Source organism: Schistocerca gregaria, chromosome 3 (assembly GCF_023897955.1).
Source record: "Schistocerca gregaria isolate iqSchGreg1 chromosome 3, iqSchGreg1.2, whole genome shotgun sequence".
NCBI lineage: Eukaryota > Metazoa > Arthropoda > Insecta > Orthoptera > Acrididae > Schistocerca > Schistocerca gregaria.
Window position 1 is genome coordinate 114,089,547 of NC_064922.1, and position 27,445 is coordinate 114,116,991.

Here is a 27,445-nt window from a genome sequence, read left to right on the forward strand (position 1 = left end):
TATATGATCAGTCTAGTAAATGACTATGGAAGAAATAAACCACCGAAAAAAGAAGCTTCATAGATTACATTTATCACAGTCTGGCAAATGTAGAAAGTGTGGCGTTACATCTTAACGACCACCGCAGAACGTTTGTGGAGAGAACAGCGTCATATGGCAATGCTGTAGGAAGAATCTAGCTACGATTAGCGGTAGAGCAAGATAGCACATCACACTAACATCGCGCTAATTTAGGAGCAGGTCTGTAAATTTACCTCAGCACTGGAAGCAATGAAAATATAAGGTATAAAGAAGAAGGAGGGAGATATAAGCAAGCTGCTATTGAGTTTTTTCACTTTATTTGTGACTGAAATTGAGAAGAAGGAAATGGGCCAGGTTCCTCTACATGAGATGGTGCACCGAGAAAAACAGAAAGATATTGCCAAGGGAAACCTCATGCCACAAACTCAGTAGGCCACTGATGCAGTGAACATGTGGCAGTGAAGAGACTGCAGGTTAAGAACAGAGATATGGAGACGATCAAACTGCAGTCGGCTACCCAGAAAACTATTGAAATAATCTTAGCGAAAAACAGTACCTGTGTGTGTGTGTGTGTGTGTGTGTGTGTGTGTGTTGGTGTGCCGCATACGCTACATTAGTTGCTGAGATTTGTCTTAGAAGATAAAATTTTCATTGTTTAAGTACCAGTAGAAAATTAAGAGAAAACATCATTGTACAAAATGACAAAAGGAGTGGAAAAGTTTACTTAAAAATCGTAAAAGAACGGCAAGATGACCTAGAAAGACTTACACGTTGTGGTGCCAAAAAAATCCGTAAGTATATTGAAACTGGAGGTGGAATTTTTGAAAATCAGCTCTGAGCTCGATGATTGGTCTTTTGTGCCAGTATTTATTTGAGTTTCATGCAGCTGTGTCCTTTGTAAAACTGGATTCAAATAGACTGTTTTAATCGAATTAGTCTGTGGTACTACGTTCTGAAGTATTTACTTTCACTTCTGAAACATTATATATACAGAGTGACAATTATTGTACTATATGAAATAAGATTGTCATTACTTCTGAACGATTTGCGTTAGGACGTTCGAACTCCACCGTTGGGAATTAGTATGTACGTATGATTTGGATTATCGACGAAGCTCACTTTCATGTAGATGGGTTCGTCAATGAGCAAAATTAGCGCGGACTGAGAATAGTTATTCCACGATCGAGAAGTGTCTTCACCCTCAACGGGTCACTTTGTGTGCAATGTCCAGTCACGGAATAATCGTTGCGATATTCCTTGATATCACAGTGACTACCGTACGGTAATTGAAGGTTTTGGAAGGTGATTTCATCCCCATTATCCAAAGTGACCCTGATTTCGACAAGATGTCGTTCATGCAAGACGGAGCTCGACCGTACCTAAGTATGAGAGTGATGTCCTAGAGGAGCACTTTGGGGGTGCATTCTGGCTCTGGGGTACCCAGAAGCCATTGGCATGATCCTCGATCGGCCGTCGTATTCTCCCGATTGGGACAGATGCGACACCTTTTTGTACAGGTGTACAGCAATAACTTCAAAACCATTGTTGACCTGAAAACAGCTCTTCAGGAGGACATTGACAGCACTGACGTTCCGAAACTTCAGCGGGTCATGCAGAATTTCGCTTTCCGTCTCCGCCACATCATCGCCAATGATGGCAGGCTTATCGAATGCGTCATAACCTACATCGGAAAAGTGACGTTTACATGGTGTGTGCACATCGTAGTTTGTAAATAATTTACATTTGTTTTCATGTAGTTCAGTAGTTGTCACCCTGCCTTACTATACAAAGAAGTGTCCGGCACAAGTGACTGCTTTACGTTGCGGAATGACTACGTCAAGGTTGCCCACGACCCAGAGGAGAACTGCTTTTTTCCGTGCAGGACATCGGCGCAGGCTACGACATGCACAGCAACATGACGACCGCCTGGAGTTCGCCGGGCGGTACGCGACGGACGTCTTCACAGAGGAGGCGGAGCGTCTGATCCAGCAACACGACCTGCAGAGGCCGCTGTTCCTGTACCTGGCGCACCAGGCCGTGCACGCGGGCGACGCCGCAAAGTGGCTGGACGCGCCCCACGACGTCATCAACAGGTTCCTCTACATCAGCGACCCCAACAGGCGCATACTGGCCGGTGAGTTGTGGCGGTACACTGCCAATCAAAAAAGCGGCATCCGCATTATCCATGTAACTAATGCTGAAAAATGTTTCATCGAGGATAACAGTGAAAGAGGACCTGGAAGGGCTGTTCAAAGGAAGGGACAGTGTCTTGAAAGGAGGATATAAGATGAACATCAACAAAAGCAAAACGAGGATAATGGAATGAAGTCTAATTAAAGCAGGCGACGCTGAGGGAATTAGATTAGGAAATGAGACACATAAAGAAGTAAACGAGTTTTGCTGTTTGGGATAATGGTCGAAGTAGAGAGGATAAAAATTGTAGATTGCCAATGGAAAGGAAAGCGTTTCTGAAGAAGAGAGATTTAAGTGTCGGGAAGTCTTTTCTGAAAGTATTTGCATGGAGTCTAGCCATGTGTGAAAGTGAAAGAAGGAAGATAAACAGTTTAGACAGGAAGAGAATAGAAGCTTTCGAAATGTGGTGCTGCAAAAGAATACTGAGGATTAGATGGATATATGAAGTAACTAATGAGGAGGTACTGAATAGAATTGGGGAAAAGAGGAACTTGAGGCACAACTTGACTAGAAGAATTTATCGATTGGTAGGACATGTTCTGAGGCATCAAGGGATCAGCAACTTAGTATTGGATGCAGCATGAAGGGTAAAAATGGTAGAGGGAGACCAAGAGATGAATATACTAAGCAGACTCAGAAGGATGTAGGTTGCAATAGGTACTGGGAGATGAAGAAACTTGCACAGGATAGAGCAGCATGGAGAGCTGCATCAAATCAGTCTCTGGACTGAAGACCACAGAAACAATGAGATAATGGTCAGTGCGTACTCTCTCGAAATGATAAACCTAATCGAAAAACTATTCAATTTCTTATATATTCGTAAGTGCAGCGTCGATTATGGGGTGGTGCATATTCATACGAATGAATCAGGAGTACGAAATTATGCATGGTAGTTTCACTGGTAAGTTTGAAAAAACTGTAGGAAATTATCAGCGTCACAGCCTCTGTTCCGGAGGAAAATATTTCCAAAAGAAGTGTGGTTCACAACTAGTTTTAGACCATGCTTATTATTCACATTTGCAGCCACTTAGAAGCGGTGATAGTTTCACGACTTACGTAAAAAGATTCTTGAAACATAGGTTAACTTACCATACGTGCTGCATCTATCGTGGACGTTTCACTAACTAGTGAACTTGATGCTCACTATCCAGACTACAATTCTTACAGTCTTAATGTGTTAGTGTTTGAAACTGTAGAAACAGTTGTTGTACTATTTGCATCAGAGTCTCTTCCAAATTCTAAAACTTCCGTGTGCGGTTGCGTAACGTCTGCCCATCAGTTCATTACGCAGTCACTAAAAATTTTGTGTTTCATAGGAATTTGCCACCTCAATGACATCGTCGTTTAGATCTAAAAGTAATATTCACGAATGTCAGTATCATCCCACTAACTATAATGATTATACAAACAGGAGTAAATAATATTCAAGTGTGTGCAAATGCTGTTTTCGTCATGTTGCATATTTCAAGCAATCTTCCTGCAGTAGAACTGTCAGCGGAAATTGTGTACATTAACTCAGCGGCTAAAATTTTCAACTTAATTTAAGGGGGACTGGATGTGACTAGGACCTGAATTCATGAAAATCTCTTTCCTTACATAAATAGCGAGGACGAGAACTAGCTACAAATATTCTAATAAAGGACCCCCGTATTGGTCTTATACTTTATAATATAGGAAATATTAATGTGAGTTCAACTTCCCTTCAGTTTTCTCAGGAGACATCAGAAGATTCAATCTACAGGGAAAAAAATGTTAGTTGAATACAGACCCAGCTCTGAATACGACTGGGTCAAAGACTATCCGTAAATAGTCACTCCATTACTGACTTGCTAGCTAATATCTCAAGACTACGAAATTAGAAACATAAAAATGATAATAAACGCAGTAGAAATTCTTCCAATCCATCTGTGGCGTACAGCAAATCAGTGCAATAATAAACGCAGTCATATTTTTAGTTATCAGAGAAACCGTTATGAATATAGTAATAGCACTATAATCGCTCATGACCTCTATGAGCGTAAAATAATGGGAGAGAGGTTTAAGAAAATAGATTATTAATAAAGAACTGTTTAAGAATTATTAAAACTAGATCTATGAAAACTGATATTACAGTTCTCGGTTAAAATAGAAGTGTTTCAGGGCTTTTGGAAAATCATCACTAATGTTATATGAAATTGTTGAATTATGAAAGAATTTTTAAAGCTAAATATATTAAAATCTGAATTTTTGTTTGGAAATAAAGATTGTGTTTCACTGTTCTAGAAAATTGAGCCCTATGGAGGTGAAATAGGGAGAAAGGCTCTTATAGTATAAGTCGGTAATAAGGCTATTTTGAAGCTGAAATTGCGTTTCTCATTCAGAAATGAAAATATATACGTGTTTCAGAATTTTAGGAAATTCAGTCACTAACGGATAAAACAGAGGACCAAATTTTTAAGAAAATATTTCCTTCTCTTAAAAAGATTTCAAAGGTAGATGTATAAAAAGTGGTATTTCACTTCTCGGTGAAAGATGTGTTAAGGATGAAGTTACTGTGGTAATACCACAACAAGAACGCAAAAAATATGATTAACATAAATTTTCCAAAATTTCATTTGGGTCAGAAGTTCGTTCAGCAAAGACCATGCGGAGCTTAGAAGGTGTTGCAGTGTGTGTCCAACATAAAAATTGCATTAAAGAAATTTTTTTAAAACAATGTGCTGACCATACAGTCTACGCTAGCGAATCAGCTTGCACTTCGCAAGTTGCCGATAAGGGATTGAAGCGAAATAGAACAGAACATGGCCATGCCCTGATGAATCATCAGACCGAGGAGACCATTGATTATGGAAATGCCAAGTAACTGCAGATAGTGCCGTTATTTCGGAAAGGAGACACGTGAACACAACCGAAAGAATTTGAACTAAACTGGTTGATGTATTCGAAGCTTGTGTGGCTCGAAGTAGGGCCCCGGTGCGCCACCGCAACGGTGCACAGCCAGAAATGAGTTAACGTTGGGAACACACTGGAACACCCTCGACCAGCGACCGATGCTGGTCCTGCTCTGTCTACAACACCGATGCTACCTGGGGCCACATGGAGCTGGCTATGGGCCTGTTCAGGTCGAGCTCATAACAGAGTAGAACTGTTGGTCGTCATCCATCGCGGTTTCAACTTACAGCGGTTAGAATGGGAATACTGAAAGCTCAGAAACATCGAAGCCGTAATTCTTCCCCCACTGCACACACGACTGGAATGGTCAGAAAATCTGATATGCTTAGTAACTTCCACCATGCCCTTATCCGCAAAGTATATGTGTGTGCATACACAGATTTAGATGTAATCGCCTGCTACCCATTCCCAAGCATCACTGCATCAACCGGCATGGTTCATTCATTCATTGTATATTATTTATTGTTTCATTCATCCTAATAAGATTGTCTTTGTTAGTCCATCATGGGCAATGATCATCGAATGATTTAGTAATTGTCAATGTCAATGGAATTCACGAACAGGCATGTGACTTAAGATGTTATTTTATGTTATTTTGAAGTCTACCAGTTTCAGCATGTGACTGAATCATATTCAGTCCACTTATGCATCTACCCAAATAAAAACGAAAATTTCTTACAGTTGTTTGTTAGCAGCTTTTTTGCTATCAAGTCTTACAATGAAGCACTAGAGTGCCGGCTGAATTCATGACATCCAGGTATTTATGACTCTATATGATATTTTCGTCTTGTTTGCAGAGACGCATATGGTGCCTGAAGATGGCATAGTGAAATGTTGAAACTGCTGCTCTTGGAAATAAAATCAAATAACATCGTACGTTACACTGTGGTTGGTAAATTTTATTGACATTGATGAGATTACAGTCGAGGTTTGACGTGAAGCCACGTAAGAGTTATGCACCCATTTTTACGTAGTTTGAAGGTTGCGTTAGCGCGAAGTATGCTATAAAAATACACGGAAGTCACAGATTGTGTGGTTACCACTTCCTTCAATTACGAGTTTCGATTCATACATCACCATCAGATTAATAAGTGTTTTCGTGACGAAATGTCATAAATTTGTATGGAGGCATCTACTTTCGATTCATAAATCATCTTCAGATTAATAAGTGTTTTCGTGACAAAACGTTATAAATATGTATGGAGGCATCTGTTTCATCCATAAGAATCTGAAACTCAGTTATATTACGTATAAAGATGATGACCCCTTACATATGTGTGAGGTGTTCACAATACGATACTCAGTTGTCTAATGGGCTAGGTAGATAACTCCATACACATGTATGACGTGTTGTTGCCCAATCCGTGATTAATCTAGTGATGATGTGTAATTCTAAATGTGTAGTAGAAGCACCTCCTTTATAGACACTGCTGCAACCTTCAAAAGTTTGAGGCCATCAGGCACTTTCTTATACTTAACCAGCCATTCTATATATTTTGCGCCACAGTCATTATGATAAGAGTGTTATATCTGACACTAACTGTTAACCGCAGCTGCGCTCGCGTATCAGTAGTCATGATGAGTGAGACGACAACTTATACGCGTCTCTGTATATAGAGATGTAGAGACAAATACACAAAAAAATTATGCAAGGCCGGTATGCAGGTAGGTAATGGATGTGTTTCTATTTTGCTGCAAATAGAATCTCAACCCATGCATCGTATTTACTGTGATTAAAAAATGTCTCAATTCAATGCATTCTTAAAGAAGTAGAGCTTTTAGAGGTTCCTCTGGCACATCTGGTACTGGATGAGAGATTTTGCTACCAGAGAAACACGTACCAACCGTTTGTATCTCAAATTACAGTGCATCATAGTACCTATATTTTGATCCATCCCACTAAGATGACTAATTTATAATAAACATAGTCAATTGAAAGATAATATTCTAATGCAGCCTCACCATAAGCCTCCCAGGTTCGCCATGTAAAGGTACGACGTCTTTTTCTATTTGCCGCACAGTCTTTAAATGAGGCTCAACGTATCGGAAGCTGTAACAGACGCATGACATTCTACATTTAAAATGCGTCGGGCTCGCGTCTGTTATGATGCCTCTCTAGCTCTTAAGGCCACCTGACATTCTGCATCCTAGTTCTGGCGGACATGAGAGTGCTGCGAGTTATATTGAATTCGAGAAACCAACACAATTCGAGTTCGCTTTGAACTATGCTCTGAATCATACTTACGGTCACGAGGCTTGTTGTAACAGTTTTAAATGCAGTTCTCGGGCTTGCCATCGGATTTTATTATTGTATCACCACAGAAAATTTACAGCTTTGCAAAGTGGTGTAGCAACTCAATATCATATACCACGCACACAATAACACTATATTTCCAGTTCCGCGGAATAATCTATAATCACTGAAGGGCGCCGACTATCGCACCAGCGTTGTTCGCATCCCACTCACCTACACCGTATTTAAAAGTCTTAATAATACCATGAAAGATAGTACAACTTTCTAAAGTAGCCAATGATCTTTCTCAGGGTTCAAGCTACCCCATATCAAATGTCACCGGAATCGGTTCAGGCGTGAAAACGTAATAGGTAGAGTTATTTCCGTGTTTAATAATAATGGTACAACTATGAAAGTATGGATTAAACACGTTAAGAACTGAATAAGCGTTGTACTGATTACTCCCAATCGCATAACGTAGAACAGATCAGCCACTAAAGCATTTTCAAATATGACAAAGTTCAAAATGAAAGTGAACTACGTCGTTTTCCGAAATAAGTTATGGCAATTTTAGTTTATATATTCATAATCTAACAGTTTCCTAAGTGGAAAAAACGATTTTCGCTAGTTCGCTACGTACTCTATCTTGGTAGAGTCTTGCGACTTTCTGCTCACTGTCAAGTGCGACCGCTTCAAGACACCACAACAACTCGTTTTAGGATTTGGGATTTTATATTTAGCATTGTTTGTTTTCTTATTATTTACAAAAATGTGCTGCTTTGTGATTTAGTCTAGGCCCTCATTCACCCTTCTAAATGACAGGAAAGCAAATAATGAAGTATTCACTCCGTTGAAATAGCCCTGCGGAAAAAATCAGACACAATTAAGTTCATGACAATCCTCTCTTCGTCTTTTTCTGGCAGTGTAGCATCACACCACTGCAATCTTCGGAGCTAGATGCAATTTTCGCTGAAATATCAATATCTGTTATTCAACATTCGAAATTTCGGACGCTCTTCACCCGCAAAATTGGCGCATGATGCTACTCCACATTCAGTATTCGATGGCCGAAGCCCTTCTGTGTTTTCTGCAAATGTCGTTCATTATCGCAATATTTAATTTACCAATTAATTTCTGCAAAACATAACTTGTAATTGAACCATTTTTCCTCGGAGTGCTGTAATACCTGACGCAATCATCGGGAACCGTTGCGTGGTCTGCGGTCCGTTTGAAGCTAGTGCCATCGCGCACACAGAGATCGAAATGACATTGAAACGCGCAAAATTACCTGAACCTGCTACATACATTTAAACTATTTCATCTATGGCTACCACTCGTCTGGTATCGTCGATATCTGGCAATTAAATGATAACTAACACTTCGAGTGGGGTTCCATTATTGGGGCCCGTGATCCAAAATCTATCATTGAAAATGTATACGTAACACGCTTTTAGCCCGCATCTCGTAGCGTTCTCGCTTCCCACGCCCGGATTCCCGGGTTCGATTCCCGACGGGGTCAGGGATTTTCCCTGCCTCGTGATGGCTGGGTGTTGTGTGATTTCCTTAGGTTAGTTAGGTTTAAGTAGTTCTAAGTTCTAGGGGACTGATGACCATAGCTGTTAAGTCCCATAGTGCTCAGAGCCGTTTGAACCGTTTGAACAGGCTTTTAGCCATTCATTCTACCTGTACTGCATCTGCGCTTCCAATTCTGAGCGTAGTCGGGAATAACAACTAAAATTAACTAGCCACATCCAGGAGGAATGCTGCTCCCGAATTCGGATTAACAAAAGAACAGTACTATCACAAGTTACAGGATGTTTCCGTAAGAGGGTGCAAAAATGGAACAGGACATAGAGAGCGTTCCACTGAACAGCTTGAGGCAGGGAACCTAGGGTCGGAGAAGCCAGCTTAAGGAGGTACGAAAGTATTCTTGTCTACTTCGTTGTCCGCCCCCTTACATGCCGGCACCGTAGCTCAGCGTGTTCGCTCAGAGGGCTGCATGCTCTCTGTAATTAAAAAAAAAATGAATCAAGGAGTCAACGATCAACTTCAGCGCATGTCTTGTGACGTCCGCCCAGACCAAACGCAACGAACTAATAATAAAAAAAAAGGCTGCGTGGTAACCTGCTCGCCTCCCATGCAGGCGGGACCGGGTTCGATTCCAGGCCGGATGGGGGATTTTCTCCGCTCGGGGAATGGGTGTTGTGTTGTTCTCACCATAATTTCATCCTCATCACGCAATGTGATTATTTATTGTCTACTTCGTTGTCTAGCATTACTGTTTTCACGCTTGTTTACAACTAACATGCTCTTTCTATTTATATGTACATTCTTTATTTCCTGCAAGGAAACTAGGAGGATGAGCCCGGTAACTAGGAAGTATTCCCTTGTAGTTGTATTGGAAGGGGGGATCCTAGTCCATGGACCTTGATTATTTCCTGTCGGTATATCTAAAGTCAATTGTGTATGAGACCCCAGTGGATATGGAGATGGAGTTAGTTGCCGGTAATGTAGCTGCCTGTGACGTTATTAGAAATCCGCCAATGATACTTGTCAGGATGCGTCAGAATCTTGTTCGCCGGTGTTATGCTTGCATTGAGGTTGATGACGGTTAGTTCCAGCACATTTTGTAAGATACAGTACAAAAGGTACGTTCATTATGTCAGTGATACTATTTGCAGTTAACTGTAACAAATGTAAATAACGAACTACACAGGACTGTGATTTTATTCCTATTATGTCTTTACGCTGGCTTCTCAGACCTCAGGTTCCCTAACTCAAATTGTTCAGCGGAGCATCCTCCATGTTCTGTTAAATTTTTGCACTCTCTTACGGCAAGATTCTGTCGTGGCGTTAGGAAGCGGAAGTTACGTAGCCACGCTAAAATCAGTGATTTTATTTAGTAGCTCGAATCCTAGTTTTCAGATAAATACCGTAAGTTTCTACACTGCTGGTGATCACTTGCATGCACTGTATCCCACCTGCTTTCTGTGTTTATGAGATATGTTTAAAAAGGCTCAAAACATCTTTTTCCCCACGTAAACTAATAAGTGCGACAGACTTTCTACGTTGGATATGACTTGGGACTTACGCACCCGTGAATTTGTTTCCCACAAGCGAAACTAGTCAGACCCATGAGTAAGAAAGTTCAGTGAGGGCTTGTCGGATTCGAACAAGCTGTAAAATGGCGAAACAAATTGAGCAGCGATATTACATCAGATTTTGACAAAACGTCGGCGATGTCCAAGTGGGAATCAAGGGAATCAAACAGGATTTCGGAGAAGATGCGATGAGAAACTCAACGGGCAGGGAAGCTGTGCAACCAGTTCAAAGATGGCCGCACATCAATAGACATCGAACCACGTTCAGACTGAGCATCAAGGAGCCGAAATGACAGTCATTTAGGAAATGCGGACTGTGGTCGTTGAAGAATATCGTATCACAGAGTGAGGACTTCTGAGTGACATTAGGCTGAACAGCGGATCGGTAAATTCAAATTTGACCACTATTTTGGCATGGGGATATTTTCCGCGAAATGTATGCCGAAACTGTCGATAAAGAAGCAGAAGTGAAGCCGTATGGAAAAGCGCGGTCCTCATGCTAGACGGTCAAAAAAGTAGCCCCATTTTCCTGAAGACTATGATCACAGGCAGTGAGATGTGTGTCTGCGGGTGCGACCGACCCAGGGACCAAGATGCATTCCACACACTAATGTTAAGGTCATGTTGTCCGTTTTCTTCGACTCTGTAGGCGTACTGCATCAAGGATACGCCTCGCAATGCCAAAATATCACAAAGGAATTCTGCCAGACCGTCGCTTGTCACCTTCATGATGCTGTGGGTGGCTAATGACCCAATCTATGGCCAGAAAAGAGCTGGCACCTCCAGCAGGATCACGCACGTGCCCATTCTGCGCATTGGCTTCATGCATTCCAGTTGATAGTCAGGCTGCCTATTCCCCTCCCCCCTCCCCCCTCCCCCACAGAATATCTCCATTTCTTGCTGTTTCTGATGCTGTAAGTACCCCTGAAAGAAACACGATTAGAGTTATCAGAAAGAAACCATGAAATGCAAAAAAAAGCGACAGCGACGAGTCGAATGATCACCATGCAAAAAGGCTTTTTAGAGCTGTTTCAAAGAATTTCGGGAGCCTCGGGAAACGTGTGAGCTTTGAAGAGAGATAAGGATTCTTTACCGCCATATCAATAAATGCATTTATGCCAAAAATGATCGACACTTCTTGACAAAAAAAACTGACTGGCGATTCACCTAATATAAATTAAAATGCTAAAGATATTTTGTGAAAATGAGGGCTGCATCTTGGTCCCTGGGTCGATCCTACCTGCAGAATTTGCAGTCTTGCACAGAAGTGATTAATAGTACAAACAAAGCGAAATAGTAGCACCAGAAATTTGATGCTATAGAAGAACGGCGAAGATGGGTACACTGAAGAGGTACCGAATCGAATTAGGAGAGCAATTTAATGCTTGACTGAAAGATGGGTTTGGCTTGATAGGACACAACCTTAGGTATCGAACAGTTGTTAGTTTCGTAATACAGATGAATGTGTGTGTGTGTGTGTGTGGGGGGGGGGGGGGGGATAAGGCTGTAGACAGACACAAAAGTTTCACCACAGTAAATAGGTTAAAATAGAGATATCTTACAGAAGTCATGGATGCATGAATAGACATGGGCTTAATAGACTGCTATGTAGAGTGGTATCAAACTCACAATGACAGTAACATCAGCAAGGTTCTGTATAAGCAACAGTGATGCAATAGCTGACGAGGCGACGCTATGGATTGCATGCTTTACATAGAAATCACATGGATTCTTTAACGTACGAAAAAGCCGAAATATTGTTTAAATTAATTAAACCACCATTATCAGAACCATATAGGTAGATCATGTAAGTAGAGAAGCATATACACTCATGCTCATAAATTAAGGATAATGCTGACACATAGTGGTGGGCAGTTTGCACGTTTAAAAAGCCTCGGGGTATGACTATGCGGTGCATCTCACTTGCGGTCGTCGCACGGTGGCGCTGGCAGCAGTCCACGTACGCAGAGGTTGGTTGGTGCATATCAGAGTACGGTGCAGCGAGTAAGTGTTCAGACGTTTTCAGCTGTGCTAATGATGACTGTATGTTAAAAATAGCTAAACGAACACATATTGATGACGTTATGAGAGGTAGAATACTGGAGGCTAGTCAGACACAGCAGGTCGTAGCACGGGCCCTCCGTGTGCCACAAAGTGTGATCTCAAGATTATGGCAACGATTCCAGCAGACAGGAAACGTGTCCTGGCTCTACAATACGGGATGCCCACAATGTACAACACAACAAGAAGACCGATATCTCAGCATCAGTGCCCACAGACGGACACGGAGTACGGTAGGTAGCCTTGCTTGGGACCTTACCACAGCAACTGGAACAGTTATCTCCTTGCACACAGTCTTCATACGACTGAAATGACAAGGGATATTCGCCCGGAGACCTGCAAGGTGCACTCCGCTGATCTCTGGTCACAGGAGAGCCCCTAAAACCTGGTGTCAAGATCACAGTACATGTTCATTGGAACAGTGGTCCACGGTTATGTTCACGGACGAGTCCAGGCATAGCCTGAACAGTGATTCTCTCCGGGTTTTCATCTGGCGTGAGGCAGGAACCAGATATCAACCCCTTGAAGTCCTTGAAAGGGACCTGTATGCGCGTCGTGGTTTGATGATGTGGGGTGGGATTATGATTGGTGCGCTTACACTCCACTCCTGCATGTCTTTGGCAGAGGAACTGTAACAGGTCAGGTGTATCGGGACACCATTTTGTACCAGTACGTCCGTCTTTTCAGGGGTTCAGTGGGTCCCACCTTCCTCCTGATGGGTGATAACGCACGGCCCCACTGAACTGCCATCGTGGAGGAGTACCTTGAAACCGAAGAAATCAGGTGAATCGAGTAGCCTGCCTGTTCTCCAGAACTGAACCCCATCGAGCACGTCGGGATGCTCTCGGTCGATGTATCGCTGCACACTTTCAAACCCCTACTACACTTCAGGACCTCCAACAATAACTGGTGCAAGAATGGGAGGCTATACCCCATCAGCTGCTCGACCACCTGATCCAGACTATGCCAACCTGTTGTGAAGCCTATGTGTGTGTGTATGGTGATCATATCCCGTATTGATGGCGGGTTACATGCGCAGGAAACAGCGGCGTTTTGTAGCACATGTGTTTCGGAACGGTTTTTTCAACGTATCACCAATACCGTAGACTTACAGGTCCATGTGGTGTTTGTTCCCCATGCACCTATGCTGTTCTCGCCATTTTTGTGTAGTGCCACGTTGTGTGGCACCACATTTTTCAGTTATCCTTAATTTATGAGCGTGAGTGTATAAAAGATAGCAAGTATATTCAATCGTTAGGCACATTGTGTAGCTCATTCCTTATAATTTTTATTAAGAACAGTGTAGCTCATTCCTTATAATTTTTATTAAGAACATTTTTTTTTTAAATTTTATCAATATGTGCACGAACTCTGGATGTTCCAGAAGGTTTACCACATGAATTGGTTCATGGCTTACAGCTACATAGTTAGACATTCACTGCACGACATTCATTGCCAGCGAGGACATTCGGAACCTGGTGATAAACTTAAGAAAATTTGAACGAATGCATGGTCTCATGGTGATATAACTTAATAAAAGTTTCACGTGCTTCTATTCTTATCTAGTTGTTAGATATCGATGAGCTCACAGGTGTGTCTTTCTCGACCAGTCTCAAATGGTGACTGTCGTTTGGTTGCTGCTATTCTCCTCACGCAGGTTGTTAGGTTTCTCAAGTGAAGACCTTGTGATCATTGGTACTTTAATATGTACCCATTTCAGTTTTTTTTTGCATCCTACTGTCTTCCCGCAAACAGCTAGCATAATTTACTACCTGATCTCTTCTACGCATGCATAACAGCACCACTAAGTGGACTACACCTATCAGTATAAACTCATCGTTTTGCATCCACTCATCCACATTTCAACACTGACCTGATGGTCAGGGGAAAATTTGCATTGATGGCTTACTCTTGCCACATGTACTTGGAGGTGCCAACAATGCTAAAAACATACTACTCCTAATAGCTTTAATTATTAGCCTGAAAATGAAGTAAATACTGATGTAATGTTTAGCACACTGCTCTCTGTTACTAGCAACAGCATTGCACTTATACCGCTAACACGTCGTATAGCGGTGAAACAACCTATGCTGTCACTGGTAACTAGTCCAGCATCGTATAAGGTAATGTGGGCCAGAGTCTTTTTGAGGATGTTGCTGAATGTTATTACCTCGACTGTTTCATGTGTTACACAGTCCGGGAAACCATTTCCGCGTTTTATAATAAGTCTCTTATCGAAGGTAGTTCAGTGCTTGTTTTCTTGAGCAAATTCGGCTAGCATTGATTTCTCGGCATACTGTAGGCGTAATCACCTCTCGCGTTGTAAACGTTGCTGATCAATACTGCGGTCAGTCTGTCCAACGTAAAGCAGTCGACACACACACGTACACACACATGGTGTTGCATGTCCCTAACGCCTAGACCATCTTTCACAGCTCTTATGAGTTGCCGAATCTTTGCTATGACCGGAAAACTAAATCGATTTTATGCCTCTTTGTGGGCTGGCTAATCTTCTCTGTCACTGACACATGGAAAAGCAAAAAGATAAGTTTCTTCGTCTCTTGATCAGCATCTTGCTCCTGAAGTGTCTTCGGTAAAAGGCTTCCGAAATTTGTCGGTTGTTGTAGCAATAGGCGCACAATTCTTGCGTCATATTATTAGCGTCTGAAACCGATTCCGTACGAAGCACCAACGTCCTCAGGAAAGATCATCTCTCTTTTGGTTGGTGGCACAGTCTAGCGTGCAGATATCAGTCCGTGAGAGTCTAGCGTGCAGATATCAGTCCGTGTAGGACGAGTTTCGGTAACTATTGCCCCTTAGACGTCCATTTGCTTTTCGGTGGCCAAGGACGACAGAGAAGGGAAAGGCACCTTTCGTCTCTACCTGCATAGTGGACTTGATGTGGGCGTGTATATTTTTATTTCCTCCAGCAACTCCTTGCACTTTTCATATCTTTAAGGAAAGTTTTTATCTGTGAAGGTTATCACTAACCAATGAAGGTTCATATGAGATAGCGGGAAACATTGTCTTATACGTAAATTTACCTTTGCAGGATAGCACAAATCAAGTTCAAATCATGTCACAACTAAATCAAGGACTGTAAACATTGTCTACATCTACATCTACATACATACTCCGCTTCCACTATACGGTGTGTGTCGGGCGGTATCTTGTACCACCACTACCACCTTCTCTCACTGTTCCACTCCCAAACAGAACGAAGGAAATATGACTGCCTATATGCCACTGTACGAGCCCTAATCTCTCTTATCTTATCTTTGTGGTCTTTCCGCGAAACGTACGCTGGCGGCAGCAAAACTGTACAGCTGTCAGCCTCAAATGCTGGTTCTCTAAATTTCCTCAGTAGCGATTCACGAAAAGAACACCTTCTTTCCTCTAAAGACACCCATCCGAGTTCCTGAAGCATTTCCGTAACACTCGCGTGATAATCAAACCTACCAGTAACAAACCTAGCTGCCCGCCTATGAATTGCTTCAATGTCCTCCCTCAATCCGACCTGACAGGCATCCCAAACAATCGAGCAGTACTCAAGAATAGATCGTGTTAGTGTTTTATAAGCGATCTCCTTTACAAGTGAACCACATCTTCCCAAAATTCTACCAATGAACCGAAGACGACTATCCGCCTTCCCCACGACTGCCATTACATGCTTGTCCCAATTCATATCGCTCTGCAGTGTTACGCCCAAATATTTAATCGACGTGACTGTGTCAAGTGCTACACTATTAATGCAGTATTCAAACATTACAGGATTCTTTTTCCTATTCATCTGCATTAATTTACATTTATCTGTATTTAGAGTTAGCTGCCATTCTTTACGCCAATCACAAATGCTGTCCAAGTCATCTTGTATCCTCCTACAGTCACTCAGCGATGACATTTTGCCGTACACCAGAGTATCATCAACAAACAACCGCACATCGCTATCCACCCTATCCAATAGATCATTTATGTAGATAGAAAACAACAGTTGACCTACCACACTTCCCTGAGGCGCTCCTGATGATAGCCTCACCTCCGATGAACACTCACCATCTAGGACAACGTACTGGGTTCTATTACTTAAGAAGTCTTCGAGCCACTCACATACTTGGGAACCAATCCCATATGCTCGTAACTTAGTTAGGAATCTGCAGGGGGGCACCGAGTCAAACGCTTTCAGGAAGTCAAGGAATATGGCATCCGTCTGATACCCTTCAATGTCTTACAAGAACTATGTATATTAAGATTCCGATTGTACGTATCTTACCTTGGACGTTGTGAACATTTCGTGTGCATATTTGCTGTTACCAAACGATCACTAGAGTTTATTTAATCGTTTCCACTGAATTTTTTTAAAATTTGAGAAGGGAGTAAAGTTCATGGAGAAGAAATATAGGGAATGAGATTCCACGATGACATTGTACTTCCGTCAGAAGTATTGCAAGAGCAACTGAATGAAATGAACAGTGTAATGAAAGAAGGATATAAGATGAACGTCAACAAAAGCTATACAAAGGTAAGGAATGTATTCGAATGGAATCTGACGATGCTGAGGGAAGTAGATGAGGAAAGGAGGCACTTAAAGAAGTGGCTGAGGTTTGCCATTTCGGCAGGAAAGTGACGATGGCCGAAGTGAGAGGGTTTAAAACGTAGACTGGTAAAGGCAAGAAAAGCGTCCCAGAAGAAAGAAAGTCGTTTGACATCGAATATTGATCTAAATGTTAGTGAGTCTTTTCGGAGTGTGTTTGTCTGGAGAGCACACTTGTATGGAAGTGAAACGTGGATCATACACAGTTTAGACAAGAAAAAAGTTTTTTAAATGTGATGCAGTGGGTAGATCGTGTAACTAATGAGGAGCTGCTGAACAGAAGGGGGTGGAGGGCAGTCAAACGGGACGTAGAATATCGTTGGAATACCGCTGAGCTGCAAGGGTGCCTAGGTTGACAACCAAAGGGGTCCTGCTATGAAGTGAGATGGCAGCCCAAACCATCACTGATGTTTGTTGGGCCGTATGGTGGGCGACGGTCAACTTCGAATCCCACCGCAATCTGGGACGTCTCATGGCACATTTTCGCTGGTCATCCTGATTGAGTTCGAAGGCGGACACATCACTGAACGCAAACCGACTACAGCCAATGAGATTAAAGGCCGATGGCGTGCCTGGATACGCCCCAGACAGTGGTGGAATACCAAGCTGACTGTACGCCGCCATGCGGCCCGACAGCTGCGTGTGATGATGTAGAGTGCCGCTTCGCAACATACCAGCAGCCCTTCGGCTGCCATCTTCAACACTCTTACAGCACAGCGGTACGTCGACGATATTCTACATTCCGTTTTATTGCTGTTCCTTGAAAGACATCGTGGGCTTACAGTTCAGAAAGATATTGCTTGTGTTCGGCCTTGCCGAACCCTACCTTGGTCAGAAAGGTGACTGGATCTCTCCCCAGTTGAGAACGATTGGAGAACGTTTCCTACCAACTCCGGACTATGGCGACGTAAGGCACCACATGGACAGATTGTGGCACTGTATCCCGTAGCAGGACATCCAGCAACTCTGTCAATCAGTGCCAAGGCGAGTAACTGCCTTTTATGTTGTCAGAAGTGGACCAACGCGTTAAAGACTTGCTCAGTTTAAGAAGTTCTTCATCCTGAAAAAATCGCCATTTTTTTCTTAAATTGTAATTATTTGTTTGTCTACACATTTACATCACATATATCGATTTCCGTATCATTCGAAAGGTGTTTTTTTTTTCCCGTACATAATTATTAGACTGTTCGCCCCGATAGCTGAGTGGTCAGCGCCGCTTTCTGTCACACCAAGGGGCACGAGTTCGATTCCCAGCTGGGCCGGAGATTTTCTCCGCTCATGGACTGGGTGCTGTGTTGTCCACATTATCATTTCATCATCATCAGTGGAAGGCAACGGGAAACCACCACTGCAATCACTTCCCTAGACGCTTATGTGGTGCACTTCTCTGACGAGGCGTGCCCCCATGAGAAGACCTGCCGTAAGAGAGAACACGAAGTTTTTCTTTTTAATTATTACACTACTACAAAAATTCGAGAGTAGAAAGGACTAGACGGAATTGTTGATCTACAGACATCTAACAACTCCCACGCTGTGATGCTGTTGACTGCATTCTTTATTTCTAACAAAAGCAACACTCATCGACAAGTCAGTTATTTCTCTTGTCACTTTAAGTTACATTCAGCGCATGTGTAAAGTGTTTCCTTACAACACATTTCCTTTGCTACACTAAACCTCCTGTAATTGGTTGTATGATTAAATACCCTGACTAGTATTATGTGCAGTCATAACGTGTCCCACACTCTTAAAATTTGTAATTTGTATGGATCCGAAGCTACATTCTTTCCTGTTATCATTGTCTTTGTGTCATGAGATAAATTAAGACAATAGTGGCAGTTGAGTCCATACGACTGTCAAAATAAAATGTTTCTGAAGTACGTCTCTGGCACCACAGACTGATCTAAAGCGCGACCACAATTACTGCTTTCGGCCATTTGTTGTCTAGGAGGGAGGACGCATTCGTCGATGACATTTCAGAAGGTAAAGTTGTAGAACACAGTTGCCTGGAACTTCACGGTACCTGAATGGAGTCAAGGTGATGGGGAAAGCTACAACAAACTGATGTTGGTGAGACACAGTTTCATAAAGTAGTTGTGTATTTAAATAAATATCACAGCCACTATTGACTGGCGGATACCGTAAGCGCTGATACGCAAAATAAATCGTTTTTGACTGTTAAAGAATTAACACAAGTCCCTTCTGTTCGTTATAGCGCAAACAATATCATTCCCAACTGTGTTGAACACAATTCAATAACCTGACTTATCCAACAAACGCAAATGAATACATGTCCAGAATATGGATGAAACACGAAAAACACACGATGGTCCCACACTGCTGAAACACAAATTTTCCGAACAGCCCAAAAATAGTCGGAAAAATTTCGAGAAAGCACGGAATGAATTTAGAGGCCGTGGTACGAGAGAACAAAGAAAATTTTTATATAGGTGGTGATGTACGGGCTCGAACAATACTTGTTCAAATGGAAAGAGGGTGATATTGAGCCACGAAGACTATCAAAGTTTTAAGCCCGAGTGCCACTAACCTTCATCTAGTGGGTGGTTATAATTGAACTTTCCCTATTTAACACGTTATAACACGGAAACTAATTACCCCACGAGGGTCAAACTTTTAAGCGTTAATGTCAAGAACTGGTGAAGAGAAGTAATGCAGAATGGTCAAATGGCTCTAAGCACTATGGTACTTAACATCTGAGGTCATCAGTCCCCTAGACGTAGAACTACTTGAACCTAACTTACCTAAGGACATCACACACATCTATAGCCGAGGCAGGATTCGAACCTGCTACCGTCGCAGCAGCGCGGTTCCGGACTGAAGCGCCTAGAACCACTCGGCCACAGCGGACGGCTGTAATGAAGAATCAATTGGAAAACTTAATGTGCTGCTAGGTTACATCATCTCATCACATACCGGCACCATTACTGCTGTAAAAGGGGCTCAATATGGCGACCATGATTGTCCTGAAGAGATTGAAATTACCGGATTGTATTCTACACAGCAGAACGAAGCATGTCCTTAGGTATGCTCGCTATCTCTCTTTATATGCTGCGCTTCATATCAGCACATGTACGGATGTTCTCCTGGTGAACCCTGTCCTATAGGCAGCCCTACAATCAGAAATCACAGGTAGTGAGAGCAGGTGATCGTGCTGGTCAAGTATTTGGAAACGATCGGTTGATAATTCGATCGTTTGGAAATGCGTTTCAGAGAAGCAGGTGAACATCACGAGTGATGTGCGCTGGAGCCCCATCTTGCATGAAAACTGTTGAGTTCAATGCGTATCTCTCCTGTAGGGCGTGTATGACATGCCGGCGAACCGCATCGCAGTAATGCTGGTTAGTGACACTGCACATCTTTGGTCCTTGAGCGACAACCTGCTCAGAAAAGAATGGGCCATTGATAAAGGTAGCCGTAAAGCCACACCCTACGGTGACACGTTCACTATACGGAGGAACTTCATGCACAGTGACTGGAGGTGAAGATAACCACACTCGCCAATTCTGTATGTTCAGCTCACCCTTGAGAGAAAACTGAGTTTCGTATGTCCAGGACCACCCTTCGTCAACTTCAATCCTGGCGAAAAAATGGAGAGCGAAGTCAACACGTCGTTGTTCGTCCTGTGGTGCAAGCTGCTGTAGGGTATGGATCTTGTACGAATACCATTTGAGAATGGTTCGGAGCGCCTACCGTACAGGTGACCACGACATGTTCAATTGTCGTGACACATCACGCACATTGCTTGGCGATCGGAAATTTGGCGCAGCGTTGTTTGCCATAGCGACAGCGATTACATCCACCACCTGTGGTGCAACCGATCGTCGGCCTCCTCCCGGAGCCACGGCCAGTTCTCCAGTTGATTCGAAATTCTTCATCATGCTCCGCACAGCAGACGATACTCTTGAAGTAGCATTACTGTTGTTTTGATAATATAGGTTCACCAATGTTGCCCTGCTCCTTCTGTCCAAGCTCATGTTGACACGTTAACAAGTGCACTGCGACGGGTCGGGTGTGTGAGATAAGTGATGACGGCAGCAGGTGGTCACAGTCGGCACTGGACGGTGGCGCTGTGACGCACGGACGCTACTGCCACCATGTTTGATGCTCGCACGATAGTTAATTTCCCTGTTACAACTTGCTAAATGTGGAAAGTTTAATTATGATCATCCGGTACAGAAGTGCTGAACTTCCATTTATTTTCCGTTGTTGGACTCTAAATTTGTACCACTAGAAGTGTTAATTTCTATGTCCTTGATATTGGTCAGCACCTGATTACATAACACGACATACTCTCCAGTGCTGATTAACTGGAAATGTTGCAGCATGTTGTGCAATTCGAAGATCACCAACAGTTATTATAAATAGAATTACTATGGCGACACAATTTCACTATGTTATTAACGTTGTCTCAGAAGCACTAATGGCAAAGAAACACACCATTCTTGCGATAATGTGAACTCATGATCGTAAATTAAGTATAGTTGCATAATGTGCTGCCACACAACGTGGCACTGCACAAAACTGGTGCTAATAGCATAGGCACATAGGGATCATACACGACGCGGATCTGTAAGTCCACGGTATTGATGATAAGTTAAGAAAACCGTCCCGAAACACATGTGCTACAAAATAGTTCAAATAGCTCTGAGCACTGTGGGACTTAACTTCTGAGGTCATCAGTAACTTAGAACTACTTAAACCTAACCAACCTACGGACGTCACACAAATCCAGGCCCGAGGCAGGATTCGAACCTGCTACCGTAGCGGCCGCGCGGTTCCCGACTGTAGCTCCTACAACCGCTCGGCCACACCGGTCGGCCCATGTGCTACAAAACGCCACTGTTTCCTGCGCATGTACCCCTAAATCAGTATGAGATATGATCACCGTGCACACGTACACAGGCCGCACAACGAGTTGGCATACTCTGGGTCAGGTGGTCGAGCAGCTGCTGCGGTATAGCCTCCCATTCTTGCACCAGTGCCTGTAGGAGCTCCTGAAGCGTCTTAGGGGTTTGAAGACGTGCAGCGATACGTCGACCGAGAGTAGCCCAGACCTGCTCTATGTTGTTTAGGTCTGTAGAATAGGCAAGCTGCTCCATTCGTTTGATGTCTTCTGTTTCAATGATGCCTTCTGTTTTCCTCCATGATTGCAGCTCGGTGGGACCGTGCATTTTCATCCATCAGGAGGTAGGTGGGACCCACTGAACCCCTTGAAAGGTGGACATACTGGTGCAAAATGACGTCCCGATGCACCTGAACTTTTACAGTTCCTCTGTCACAGACATGCGAGGCGCACGTGCACCAGTCATAATCCCACCCCACCCCATCAAACCACGACCTCCATACAAGTCCCTTTCAAGGACGTTAAGGGGTTGGTATCTGGCTCCTGGTTCTTCCCAGATGAAAACCTGGCGAGAATCACTGTTTAGACTTACCTGCACTCGTCCGTGAACATAACGTGGGATCACTCTTCCAGTGACCACGTACTGTGTTCTTGACACCATGCTTTACGGGCTCTCCTGTGACCAAGGGTCAGTAGACTGCACCTTGCAGGCCTCCAGGTGAATAAACCATGTCTGTTCAGTCATCTGTAGACTGTGTGTCTGGAGACAACTGTTCCAGTGGCTGCGGTAGGGTCCCGAGCAAGGCTACCCGCAGTACTCCGTGGCCGTCTGCGGGCACTGATTGTGAGATATCGGTCTTCCTGTGGTGTGGTATACTGAGGACGCCCCTTTCTCTAGCTCCTAAACATGTTGTCACAATCTTAAGATCACACTTTGTAACACACGGAGGGCCCGTACTACGACCTGCTGTGTTTGACCAGCCTCCAGTCGCCCTTGTATTCCACCCCTCATAACGTCATCAATGTGTGTTCTTTTAGCCATTTTCAACACACAGTCACCATTAGGAAGTCTGAAAACGTCTGCACACTTACTCGCTGCACCGTATTTTGACATGCACCAACACACCTCTGCGTATGTGGACTGCTGCCAGCGCCACGACAGCAGATCATTTGCACCCCATGGTCATATCACGAGAAGATTTAAACCCGCAAACCGCCAACCAGAGCGTTGTTTCACCATGTACCAGCATTATCCTTAATTTATGAGCATGAGTGTAGTTTCCATTCCTGCTGAAGTAATCGTTCATCGCATGATCCGAAAAAAAATTATCTGTAGCAGATTTTATTTACGAATCAGCTCTAAATAACCAGTAGCTCAACCAATAATTGCGTCTAATAACTTAAAAATGTCCTACGGCCGAAAGTCTCTGCTAGTATAAAAAATAAACAAGGGATTGGTAGTAGCAGGCTATATTTAACCAATCATGAATTCAACATTTCATTGGCGATTCGAGCAAACGATAGTTGCTGCCAGTGGATCTAGACACTTGGAACTCTTGTGGAATATACCGCAATCCACAAATATTTGAGCGTTTACCTTTATAACCTATTCGAATTCTGCTGACCCGATGTGCCATAAAACTGATCGGCCAGCCGTGTAAAGTGATGTCGGCAGGTGCGCTAGTTGTGACGTGCGGAGACGTCTGTTTAATACAGAGTGTGCTCACACAGGTGCACACTGATGCCTTTCGCTCGCATGTCCGTAGGTGTGCTCTGGAAGCTGGATGAGTCCGTGGGTCGCGTGGTGGCGGCGCTGGAGAAACGCGGGATGCTGGAGAACTCCATCATCGTTTTTGTGTCAGACAATGGAGCGCCGTCTGATGGGATGGATCAGCCCAACTGGAGCTCCAACTACCCACACAGAGGGGTGAGTTAATGTTACTGCAGTTATGACAGATAATTACGAAATCTAATTTATTGTTATTGTTTTGAAACTAACAGACCACTCTCGATCATACAGCAGTTTAATTTCTGTTTTGTTCCTTTACCTGCGGTATCTGGCAGTACACATAGAAAATGCAACAGATCCACTAAATAGATTGCTTACACCACGCCTGTTCATCCTCTTCTGGAGTACTGCCGCGAGGTGTGGCATCCGCATCAGTTAGGACCGACCTAGGACTTCGAAAATTGTCAAAGGACGGCTGGTTTTGCATTATCGCGAAATAGATGAGAGAAAGCCACGGATATGATACACGAATTGGGTTGGCAATCATTAAAGCAAATGCGTTTTTTAATCCGCGGGACATTCTAATGAAATTTTAATCATAATCTTTCTGCTCAGAGTGTGAAAATATTTTGTTACCACCCACCTACGTAGGGAGAGAAATGGTCATAATAATAAGATAAGAGAAATCAGAGCTCTCACGGAAAAAGTTTTCGTTTTTCCTCCGGGCTGTTCGAGAGTGGAATGGCAGAGAAGTAGCTTAAATGTGTTTCGATGAACCCTTCGCCCGGCACTTAAGTGTGAATTGCAGAGTAATCATGTAAAGTTAGGTGTAGACGTAGGAATGTTTACCGTTTATATAGTCTAGGATTTAACATGACGTATTGAGGGAAGTCACTCTCGATAACATTTGCATTGTTTCTTCCTATCTCATTAGCAAAGACAATTTCTTAATTTTCCAATTCCGAATGTATGAACCGAAGCGTTAGCGGATGCTGCCATTTGAGCTGGTGTAACCTCTGCGATGGTGGGTCGTTCGTTATCGCGAAGCAGGAGCACGGAACTTGGCACCGCATTCCGCAACGGTCGTTTTCTAAGGACGTGCTGCCCTAAGTAGATACTTAACTTTTCGATGGTTGTCTAGCAGTGTTTGTCATTTGGCAACCAAGAAAAGAAAAAGGACACTTTGGTCCTGTTTGGATGGGTATGGTAATGACGTCACCGTAGTTCACGTTTCCGCATTCATTGCAGGCCCGTCGGAAAGACAATAATGCCACTCTAATCCCTTGTCTACATCAGCATCGAAGTCGTGCAACGTTGTATATACGCTGCAGCAACGCCGTCACACGGATTGTTTTTGATCGCCCCTTATTCCAGGTGATTGTAATTAAAGTGCAGCTACTCACAGAGGTCCAGTATCGCCTGTAATTAGCACATGGCGGCGAAATTATATTATTAGTCTAATGCGTTAATGCGTAACAGATTTACGCTGTAAAAAATGTTAGTTCCAATTTTGACTAAAAGCTGAAAATCTGGCGCTGTGAATGAAAGAAAGAGATACACAAATGCTTCAATATGAGAAGGAAAAAACGGGACGTGGACAGAAAAATCAAACAAGACAGAAAGGCATAATATTGATTTTATTATTAACCACCTCTTACACAGTTGGTTCAATATGGGCACCGGAGACGTCGACGAGATGGTGCATCTGTACAGCGACGGCATCAAAAGTTCCTCGCACGAGTAACCTGTTACTCTATATTGGGCTTCAGATCAGGTAGAGACTCGAAATAACTGGGCGTTTCTGTTGTCCTCATCATTTTATCTTCATGAAAGTGGCGAGAATGGATTGAGCAAAGTTGGGAATTTGTACGGAAGCTGGTAACCGCGGAGTTGATCGCCCCATAAACCGAACCAAACATCATAATCATCATCATCATCATCAGGTAGAGACCGAACGTGTCCCTGTTTCACGTATCTTCAGAGCCAAAAGCCACGTGGATACAGATCAGGTGATGTAGCAAGCCGTGCATCTGATAAAACCTCCTCATATACCAAGTTCATGGAAAGCTGCTTCAAGCAGATCTGTAACGGGGGCATCGACACGGGGTGTTGCCTCATGTTTCATGAAAATAGTGGTTTCCACACAGTTGCTTTCTCCCAAAGAAGGAATTTTATGCTGTACAAGCAGGTCTCGACGACATACAGGCGTCACTGTACAACTGACAGTCTCTCTGGGTGTATTTACTTCAAAGAACAACACTGATAATAGAGATACCTGTGGACCCACACTGTGACATATGGCTCTTGTGCACGTTATGCGATTTAACAATACCCCAGATTCGGCAATTCTGTGCATTCACCACACTGTCTAGCGTAAAAGGTGCCTCGGGGTCATTACATGCATTATTACCCGGCCGAGTGTCATCATCTTCGATCCATGTCAAAAAGCGAAGAGGAAATTCAAAACGTTGCTACGAAGTTTCAGTTGCTGCACCTTCTGGATCTTGTAGAGCTACCAGTGTAAAACAGACAGCAAAATTTTCCGTATTGTTGACTATGGTCAATTGTCGGAATTACCAGGGCACATGCTGCATTGTTAGTTACAGCAACATCAACGTCACCAACAGCTTTCACCGGGATATGAACCCTTACTCTTCCAGGTACCTCACTAAGTTCAGACCTGTTTTCTAGTTTAATTGTCATTTTGTTTAAACCATTTAATGTCACCCGGTCTCTCCTCAGATTTTCAGTCGGCGATGCTTTCTCAGTGCAGCACTGTAATTGCTGCCGTTCACATAAAACAGCTTCATTAAAAGCCCACTCTCTCTCTTCTCGACAGTCATGGTGTTCACTTACGTTATGGCGTGTCAGATGACAGCGTGGATATTACTCGTATAACCTCATACAAACAGTTTACAGCGCCAGATTTGAACCTGCTGGCAAAATTTGGAACTAAGTTGTTTTGCAGCGGAGTTCGTATCCCCATTAATGCATAGGCGTATCTGTTAAGCTTTGCAGCCCATATCGCAACATCGTGAGAGCTGCAATTTAGTTGTAACCACCTGGAATTCTGACCCCTGGCCATGGCCATGGTGATGGCGGTGAGGACACAAGGGAAGGAAATGATAAGTTATTCTAACTACCACACAAGCTGTAAATGTGAAAATCCGCTAACATAACCGACTTTGACAAGGGGCAGATCGTGACGACCCAGGGCTCGGAAAAGAGCTTACTCTAAGACCGCAGGAGCTCGGGTGTTCGCGTACTACTGACGTGAAAAGCGACTGATGGGCAGTGAAACCACCAGCAGGGGACAAATTATTGAACGTCCACGACTGATCACAGAACGTACGGATCGGAAGCTTGCTCGCTCAGCAGAGCAGGATAAGTCGCGACCTGTGGCGGAAGTAACATGGATTGCTGTTGTAGGCTGAAGTGTATCTGAACAATCTGTACAGCGACTGTGAATTCCCATACTGACGTAACATCACCGTAAAATTACAATTGCACTTCGCCCAGGGTCAAAGATATTCTGCCTTGGATACACGTAATCATGTCGTCTGTCCCAATGAATCACGTTTATTGTTACACCGTATCGAATGTTGCGGTCAGGTATGCCGTTCTCCAAGCGAACCTCTGATCGAAAGGTGCAGCTCTCGGGTGTCGACCTTCCACTTGGGCCTCCATTGATCTTACGGTTGTAACTGATGGCACCACCACGGCT

The 27,445-nt window shown here is 43.4% G+C and overlaps 1 protein-coding gene across 1 annotated transcript in view; it reads left to right on the forward strand.

The window, feature by feature from the left end:
* The window catches only part of LOC126356026 (arylsulfatase B-like), a 100,470-nt gene that overhangs the window by 64,515 nt on the left and 8,510 nt on the right, over positions 1 to 27,445 (forward strand). Inside the window, 3 exon segments of the mRNA XM_050006680.1 lie at positions 1,904 to 1,949; positions 1,952 to 2,155; positions 23,759 to 23,919. Of these exon segments, the coding sequence (XP_049862637.1) occupies positions 1,904 to 1,949; positions 1,952 to 2,155; positions 23,759 to 23,919 (411 nt within the window).